Source organism: Nansenia antarctica (genome assembly GCF_963989245.1).
Source record: "Nansenia antarctica genome assembly, chromosome: 12".
Classification (NCBI taxonomy): Eukaryota; Metazoa; Chordata; class Actinopteri; order Argentiniformes; family Microstomatidae; genus Nansenia; species Nansenia antarctica.
In genome coordinates, this window is record NC_137682.1 from 10,578,304 (window position 1) to 10,588,303 (window position 10,000).

General features: G+C 44.5%; 1 protein-coding gene across 1 annotated transcript in view; it reads right to left on the reverse strand.

Annotated features, from left to right (window-relative positions):
* Positions 1–10,000, reverse strand: part of LOC308168849 (catenin delta-2-like) — a gene marked incomplete at both ends in the record, with an annotated part of 196,466 nt that overhangs the window by 18,162 nt on the left and 168,304 nt on the right. The window contains one exon of the mRNA XM_080543493.1: positions 4,409–4,637. Coding sequence (XP_080399619.1) covers positions 4,409–4,637 — 229 coding nt within the window. The remainder of the gene's footprint in view (positions 1–4,408; positions 4,638–10,000) is intronic.

Consider the following 10,000-nt stretch of genomic DNA (forward strand, 5'->3'; position numbering starts at 1 on the left):
AATTGCGGCAAGGTACCATGCAAGGCGCCGGCCTGCTCACTGGGAGCAATTTGGGGTTCAGTGTCTTGCCCAAGTACGCTTCGACATGTGGCCAGCCGGGGCTCGAACCGCCAATCTGCCAACCTTGCGATCATTCGACGGCGGCTCTACCTCCTGCACTACAGAAGGTGACGTCACTCTGGCTCAGAGAAGACTAAGTGAGTAATGTTCGAGATGTGACGATGATCAAATTATGTGTCAGAAAGGATCATCACTAATTCATGGTTGAATTATGATGATTATCATTACAGTCCTCTGTGGCTCAGTTGGTAGAGCATGGCACTAATGCTTTGGATTCCTGCTGGGACCATATACAGTGTATACTGACAAACGTATGCACTCACTGCAATGTAAGTCGCTTAGGATGGCAGCTAAATGTCATACGTGACTGCGACTGGTGAATGTGCAAACCACACGCTCACTCGAAGGGGTCAAAAAGTGAAAGTGAAACTTATTGTGTTAACAATATCTAGTTTTCGTTTTTTTCATAACACCAACTTGAGGTTTTGAAGTACCCACTCGATATAATAAACAACATTTTAGCGTTAGGGTTAGTTTAACAATCACTAAATAATTAGAATTTGTGGATTGGATTCACTGTTCTCGTTTGCCGGAGGCTACCAGCTACTGGCTAAACAGCACAGATAATACGCAAGAGCATTGCTGATTTCAAGAAGGAAAAACCAGCAAATGTCATCCCAGTTTCGAGCAACAACACCAGTGACGTTCTCAGTGAACTGTACAGTATGATCCGTTGGATCCTAGCGGGTCCTGTGGAAGAGCTGGAAACTGGAAAAAGGGCCAGTGTCGTTGACAGACTGACACTTACAGTGAGACAAAACATCCTCTATGGATTCAAGTCAAACAGACAGGTGAAGCACAAGCCAAGCAGAGATTCAGCAACCTTCAGGCATCAACAAGAAAACCCTCAAGTCCTGGGGCTGGCCCTGTCCTGTGCATCATGACGCACAAAACAAAACGTTGATGGGTCTTCTCAATACACAGCGCTGTTCTGTCTAGGGGTGGGCGTCAATGATCGACGATCGATAATTGACCGATAAGGATCTTGGTCGATCACAAAATATTTTGCTCGATAATCATTAATAAATTGGATTATTTTTTATTTTTTAAGGACACTAACGTTTTCAGTCATCCTCCTATTTGTGAGTAACTGTTTTTTTACTGCTCCTATGGTGAGTTACTTATTTTCTATATTTTTATTTATAATGTAAAATGTGTTTTTAAGTTAAACAATTTAGGCTACTCACTGCCTTGTTTAAGAGGATTGTTATCTGACTGTAGTGTCTAGTTTGAATGTGAATGAATGAATGTGTGCAATAGCAACACAAATAAAGTTTTTTCCCCAAGGAAAACATGCTTGTTATTTCTGCCCTATTTTTATTTTTATTTTTTAAATGTTTTTTAAAAAAAGCGAAAAAAACCGGAAAAAAAGCTTATCAATTAATCGATAATTGATCGTTAATTCTTGCGATTAGCAAAAAAGAAATTTTGATCGTTTGCCCAGCCCTAGTTCTGTCCCACATGGCCGCACCCTGCTTTTGGAAACTGCTCTTGCCAATGCTGTGGCAGAAAAACACCAAACAGTTTCAAGGCCTGTACGTACCACCCTTCCTGAAGAAGGGAACATTTGTCTTTCTTTGCAATTTTGTTCCAGTATACCAAAAAAGCTGATGCTCCTGGAGAACCAAACAAACAAAAGGACAAAACAGTTTGCAGTCAACAAGGTTGGCATCTCTGGAAACTATCAGCAGACTCACCTAGGATGGGTAATTGCTTATGCAGTATCCAGGCTGAAGACCGGGGAGAGAACTCCAGCAAAATGTTGTTCCATGTTGGGCAGGAACTACAACTCACTGCTGTCCTCAAGTCAGCTTGTTACTCAGATTGGATCTCTACCACTGCTTCCAGAGGTAGCACATGAATGGTCAACTCTTCTCACCGTGATTATGCAGACAAGTGAACTGAGGCTGAGCCTGGCAGTTGGTGAAGAACATCCTACTGTCATCTCATTTGACATTTGGCCCTCTATGAGAAGGTTGTGCAGTTGTTGTATGCCAGGCCTGAGTTGAAGCGCACAGTTGGTTGTCCCCAGACTTGGTGAACTACATGCTGTCATGGCTGCTCTGAGAGCTGCTAGGAGCATCCATAGATAATCCAGGCATAGATGACGCCTGGATAGAAGCTGACGTCTATGGTGCAGCAGCAACAACGAGACAGATCCAACAAGCGTTCTCTCCGGGCCCACATCTATTCATATGTAGCTCTGTATGAACTGGTACTGGAGAGTATTTCTTCAGAGAGAACCCACAGATGAAAGAAGATCGCTGGCAGGCAACAGAGCAAGTAGAAGCAAGCCTGTTAGAGGAGGACAAATCTGCAAAGGCTGAAGCAGCCAACGATACCCTCCTCGACGCTGTGGCTACTGCTGAGGTGGTGAAAGCTTTCAAGGAGTGGGAAACACAGAAAGCCCCAAAACACCATGTACAGGTCCATCAGGAGCTACCTGCACAGAGTGGAGACAGTCGCTCAACAACGCCGCTTGAACTCAACTGTCTTGTCTCTTTGACTGGTAGTAGCCATGGAGGGATGTGCGCTCGGCATGATTATAATGATGGTAAAAGGTAGATTGCTCTTTAGAAAGAAGAGGAACCTCAGGCTGTCGTTACAGCAGGCTTTCAAATTACCCTTTCTATGTCGCACAAATGGCACTTTCCAGCCACTTTCCAGCCACTTTCCAGCCACTTTCCAGCCACTCCATTAGAACAGTTATTGTGATTTTTAAGAGCCATGGGAGGATTTAGTCTATAATAAATAGTTATAATGTGGTTTGTGCCTCAGAAGACACTACAAATCTTCTGTGCAAGTCAAAAATATCATTTGTTATTTTTTTCTGTCCAAATGATTCGATTCGACAGCATCTTTCCCTCTTTCCACAGGAAATGAGACTGTCCATGAGAAGTCGTAGATTTTTTTACACACATTCAAAGTAACCAGTGCAAACATGTGTTGCACACGGTACAATCATGACCTGTAGAATTGAAAACGTTTGAAATGTGTGTTGGAGTATTCAACCCCCAGGGGGCACTGTAACACACACATGTTTGATACCATTCCTTATTCCATTCCATGCATTACAATGAGCCCTTCCTCCGATTTCAACTCTGCCAGCCTCCCCTGATACTGTACAGTACACACACATAGGCATGCATCACAAGGCAGCTTAGGAACAGCACATGATCAGCTGTAGTATATATACAGTATATAAGTGAAAGTATATTTTTAAAATGTCAGTTAAAACATTACTAATGTGGGCCTTTACGGTTAAGATTGAGTGTCGTTATGGGCTGTTTCTAAGGGCCGACATCCCCCCATCACTCACTGTCAAAGCTCCCAAACACATATTTCCCAGAACCCACTGCGGGAAAAAAACTCTCTCATCTCGATACATCACTCCATGACCCCCTGTATAATAATCTCTCTGATAACGGTTTGGTGTCATGGCAACCCTGACCTACTAGTTTCCATGGCAGTTTAGAACACCCTGCTGCTCGGTCTCCCATAGCGACAGGCGTTCTATTCTGGTAGCATCTGGCCTGTGTTCTGTCTGTGCACAGTCCAGTGAGCTGAGAGACAGAGACATGGACTGTCATGACAGATTGTCTATCTCACATGAATATGGTACCCCTCGTGTTCCTGCTCCTACTATTGGAGAAAATAAAGGCCCTTATCTTCAAGATCATGGATGAACATCGCCTCGTTTCCGTTCGATCGATACAGAGGATCTGTATGTTTTAACACTAGAACAGCCATGCATTTTTACCTACTAAAAGAGCCGCCTCGTGGGTCAAATGACCATAGTCTTTACAATGCTAAGCTGCTATTTACACACAACGACCACTAGTTGGCCACCTGTAAATTAGCCTGCTTCCTACACAGAAAAACAGCAAAATAGCTTTACATTAGCTTATCCTGATGTGATTTAGAAAATGGAAGGATACTGGGTGGTAGAACGCACATATCTAGGAAAAGTCATGAGGAGGAAATTTGATATAGTGCAAAGATAGAAAATGTTTCTTTCCTCACAGGGGTCAACTGACCCCTCGTGGCTGTTCTAGTGTTAAGGTGGACATTCCTGACTGCACGTCGTCTCTCAAAGAAGAAAGCCAAGCAGCTTGCGAGACACAACTCTGTGTCAGTGGTTATGGGAAGCTTTGCGGTGTGGATGCTGCTACTTGTATCCATGACGACTATCGCGTGCGTGCATGCGTGTCCATTTTAACTAGTCGCCCAAACGATGTGTGTGTGTGTGTGTGTGTGTCTGTGTGTGTGTGTGTGTGTGTTTCCTTACTTGTCTCCTTTGCTCCGGGCGATGCCGATGAGTTTCTCGATCCCGCCGGCGTCTCGCAGGGCCTTGGCGTTCTCCATGTTTTTGGTGATGACCTCGTGCAGCGCGCAGCAGATGGCGGTTACCGTGTCGTCGGACATGGTCTTACCGGGAGCCCCGGTCGTCCCCCCCCTGGTGCTGTTACTGCTGCTGCCTGGCAACCGGTGGACGAGATCCCTCATGGCGTATTTCCCTGAGCGGAGAGAGAGGGGTGAAAAAGATAAGTTTCAACAATAATGTGTGTGGTGTGTATGTGTGTGTGAATGTGTGTGTGTATGTGTGTGTGTGTGTGTGTGTGTGTGTGTGTGCACAAGTGGTCGTGTGTGTGTATGTGTGTGTGTGTGTGTGTGTGTGTGCACAAGTGGTCGTGTGTGTGTATGTGTGTGTGTGTGTGTATGTGTGTGTGTGTGTGTGTGTGTGTGTGTGTAAGTGTGTGTGCACAAGTGGTCGTGTGTGTGTATGTGTGTGTGTGTGTGTGTGTGTCGGCGCGTGTCTGTGTGTGTGTGTGTAAATCAGTAAATCCTGTGTATATAAAGTAAGTAAGTATGTAAACACTGCTGTCAGGGAGCATCATAAACAAACCACCACACTTTTACTGCTGTGGATTTAAAGTTTGGGAATCTCCCAAGAACTACAGTACAGCTGGAGAACCCACACACTAATTCAGTCTATCTATTACACACGCACGCACGCACACGTATGCGCACACACACATACACATACACACACATGCGCACACACACACACACACACATGCACACACACACACACACACACACACACACACACTCACACACTTGCCCTATGGGTGACTCATGTGGTATTTGGGAAGAAAAGATTGACGTGTGGAGTAGAGGAAATGAAGGGAACAATCTGACATGAAAATAATGGAGAGAAGAAGACACTGGAGAGAGAGACAGAGAAAGAGAGAGAGAGAGACAGTAATTAAGTAGTCGGACAAGAGCTGTCAGCGTGAAAGACCTGAACAAACTCAATAAGGCCCGGCTGGATGGAGGAGGGAGGGAGGGAGAGAGAGAGAGAATCAACGGATGAGTCAAATGTACACGTTATAGCCTACACACTCAGACTATTCTATGATTTGATTGGCAACACTTAAAATAATCTTGACACTCGGCATTCGGTGGACATCTTTTCAAGACGTCCTTGAATGATGCGTCATCGATGGATAAAAAAGCATGACATTATGATATGACAGTGTCACAAGGGCTGATATTCGCCAGACTTATGAGTCATATCCCAATGTGTGTGCGTGTGTGTGTGTGTGTGGCGAGAGCCATTGAGAGCCTTGTTCGTTAATGCCCTTCTTCTCCGTTCGAGATAACCTCATCTCTTTTCTTCAACCCGATACACTTTATTTCCCTTCTCCACACTTTTCCCTCTAACTTCAGCTTCTTCCACTTTTTAGTTCTCTACCTCCGTCAAGGTGGGTCACGATAGCATAAAGACGAGATGAGATGAAACCAAATGCAAAACCCCTCCACCCGCGCTTTCCCTGCTATACCACCATGTGATCTTTTCTTCATATCAGTCCTCAATCTGCCAAAATAAAGCACCCAAGGACACAAGAGTGAAATCCTGAAAAATACAGTACGGTAAATGGATTCACCAAACACAATGCGATGATCTGAACATCGCGATCTGATCATCTCTCATGGTGGGTGGAATATCATTCATGGGGTCTGTCTATCCGTGGCTTATTGGAGAAACACCACCGGAGAGAATAGATGCTAAAAAGTTGACAAGAGGAGAGAAAAGCCTATAAAGCTTTTAAAGACCTATCAAAATTCCTACATAACAATTATTTTCCCACACAGTGTCACTGGTGCGATTCACCGACCCCTTTTTCCCCCCAAGCCCACTAAATCCCCTCTCATATGGTTTATTCCTTTAATCTGGGCCCAGTTTAATTCCTGCAGCGTTAAGCAAACAGCGCCTGACAGCGAGGGACACATCCATCACTTCCCAACAACGTGGAGGAACGCGCGCACACACACACACACACACGCACACACACACACACACACACGCACACACACGCACACACACACACACACACACACACACACACACACACACACACTCAACAACCCCCCCACCGCCCCATCGTCCCAATAGCTATATCCAAAGTGCCGCATGGTATTAGGGAAGGAGCGGTGAGTTAATTGGTGTGGTCTTATCTTGTCCTTGCAGGCTGAAAGGAGGTTGAATGGGGCTTTTCTTAGCTGAGAGGGACAATGCTAAGACTCTTTATCCAATGCGGGACTTCCATTTTATTGGGGGGGAGAAGTTTGGTGGGAAGAAAAGAAGAGGGCATTTGAGTGAAATAAATGGCGGGATTTCGGGTGTTGTGTGTAATGACTTTAATAGGATGATCTTACTTCTCTCTCTCTCTCTCTCTCTCTCTCTCTCTCTCTCTCTCTCTCTCTCTCTCTCTCTCTCTCTCTCTCTCTCTCTCTCTCTCTCTCTCTCTCTCTCTCTCTATCTCCACTCTTCTCCAGAATCTCGGAGGACATTATTAAGACTTCGAGCGCGACGCTGTTTCACGTTTAGCGCGCTAAGGTGTCAAATGACACCCACTCTTCACAATGGGAGTCTGTGTACTGACGCACAAAGATCGCTGGATGGTGCTGCTTGTACATTAGTCGCAGCCTGAACCCTAACCCTAATTGAAACTCTGAAACTTGCATCAAGGAGGTCAATAGTGTCATTCAATGCACAACGCACATCATTTCACGTGACTTTGATCGACTTTCTGCGGCAGCTGAAACCGCAAATACATTATCAATACATACTGTATTATAAATATCTGTTCGTTATATATTATTTGTTGATGATTACAGACAAAATCAAATGTAGGCTACCACAATTACTTTGCTGCGGTAGCTATAGCAGGCAACACACAACTGGGAGACATACTGTACAGTTTATTATTTTCATAACTGTCTGTACATATACATATCTTATGTATCACTATTGCTATATATAGGCTATATATAAACACATGTGTTATGTTGTTACAAATATCAATCTTACTCACTGAATCTAATTCAGCACTGAAGCACATGCAGCACAGTGTGTGTGTCCCTGCGACCTCTGCTGATATGGAAGAGAATTGCAGCCGTGGAAAAAAAAGAAATACTGCAAAATTAAACTAGCTCGATTTTGAAAATGTAAGGATACTGGGTGGTAGAACGCACGAATCGAGGAAAAGTCATGAAAGGTGGGTCCTGAAATGTTAGTGCAAAGGTCAAATAATTGTTTTACTCACAGGGATCAAATGACACCTCATGGCTGTTAATAACCCTAACCTGGAGACTGATCCAAGGTCAGTTTTTGTGGTTTTCCCCCGTAACACTACACTGGTTACTGTTCATGGAAGGAAAACTGTGCCTAGGGGCAACTTTTATTGGGAGAGATTTTGGCATGGATATACTCTAGCCCCAGTACAGACCAGAGCAGTGGAGAGACAGCTGAAACATTCACATGGCGTTAAGCTCAACAAGCTGTCTGATCTGGTAGAGAGAGAGAGAGAGAGAGAGAGAGAGAGAGAGAGAGAGAGAGAGAGAGAGAGAGAGAGAGAGGGAGAGAGGGAGGGAAAGAGAGAGAGAGTCATACCCTCACAGTAGCTTTGATAGCCTGCTGACAAGTGCCTGCTGGACAGTGCATCACCAAAATATTCTTGTGCGTGTGTGTGTGTGTGTGTGTGTGTGCATGCGTGGCCGTGTGTGTGTGTGTGTGCGCCTGTTCGAGCACATCTGACCTTGTCTGTCTCAGAGCAACATTACTCACTCCAGGGAGAAAGATAGGTAGGGATAGGGACATAAAAAGGAAGACAGAAAGAGAGAATCCGTAACAGCACGATGACTAACTAATGCAATCGTAACTGCATTTATGCCTCTGAATCCTGATTTATTTAAACTCGTCCCAGAATAGCACCCCGTGTTGTGGTTGCTGTCGCTGAATCCTAATCCAGCGTGAGGAGAGAGACAGGGGAGACACAATGACAGCCCCACAGACACAGCTGGCTAATTTATCCCATCAAATGTCTATCAGCTTCACCTGGAGATACACACGCAAACACGCTCACACGCAAACGCACTCACACTCACGCACACACACACACACACACACACACACACACACACACACACACACTCATAAACGCACATACACACACACTCATAAACGCACATACACACATGCTCACAAACACACATGCACACACACATGCACACACACACACACACACACACACACACACACACACTCACTCAAATGCACGCACACACACACACACACACAGTTTACTATGTGAGTAAAATAATACACTGTGTCGTCTCCGACTACACTTGTAAACTCATTCCAGCTGGGCGAAAAATACATAATCAAAGAGATAATGAGGCAATTGATTAAGTATGCCAATTACACTCAGCAATCAAGTCAATCTATTGTTTACTGACAGAGCATCGTGAGCCTTTTGAAGGAAAATTATGGATAATTGTCCCCGGTAAATCTGTACGCAGTTCGCTGTCTGGGTGGGAACGTCCCGACGCCTTGTGACGGTCAGACCTGTCTCGAAATAGTATTATAAGTGTGGGTTTGCTTGAGAAACTTGAGAGTGCCGAACGGGCGGGGTTTGCACTTTTGGGACTATTCGTATATTTGTTTCCATTACACCAGGCAAACAGTCATTCAAACTCAATCAAGCACAGCAACGTATTTTAAATTATTTAAAATACTATTCGAATCAGTCTGCTGACTGTCTCTCTCTTTCCGATGGATCAACCCATGCAACGCTTCTGGACCTGAGGGGCTCAATGAAAAAGGTCTTGAAAGAATGAGCCCCTCAACTGAGTTACTGTACGTCTAGGCTTGGATGATGTCAGCCATCATTCAGGTTCCCAAAACAACACATGACAAATCTTTGAAGGATTTAAGACCCATAGCCCTCACACCCTCCGACTCAGTGCTGGTGAGTTGGTGGTTAAAGTTTCATGCTTTGAAACACAGAAATAGAATCTAATAGCCAATAAAAAACAGGCCCACACTTTAGATATCAGTGCCACATCAAAGAAGCAATGAATGATGCTCTAGGATTACCGATTCAATCCAGGCCCTTGTAGATCAGGTGGAAAAAAGCAGGTGAATGATTCCCAATGGTCCCCATCCCTCTAGCACTACTTGGATATCTGTGATATCTGGATATCTTTCTTGACTTACGTCTTAGGCACTGCTTAGATCTTAAAGAAATTAATCCATCCTTAAAGTGACACTGATCGGCGAAGGCGTCACATGCTTTCACCGATCCAATCAACGAAAGGAAAGAAGGGAAGGTAGGAGGGCTCTATTATTTCAGTATTTTAAGAGGCCATAGACTGACCTTACCAGTGGCTGCACTTGCTTGGTTTCCTCATTTGACAAATAAGAAGTCATATGCCTTATTGTCCACAGGGGGCACTAGTAGCAAAGAAACCGGTTGAGTCAACTGATTTCCTCGTGAATTTCCAATCTGAAGACAAAAAGAAAAAAGTAAAC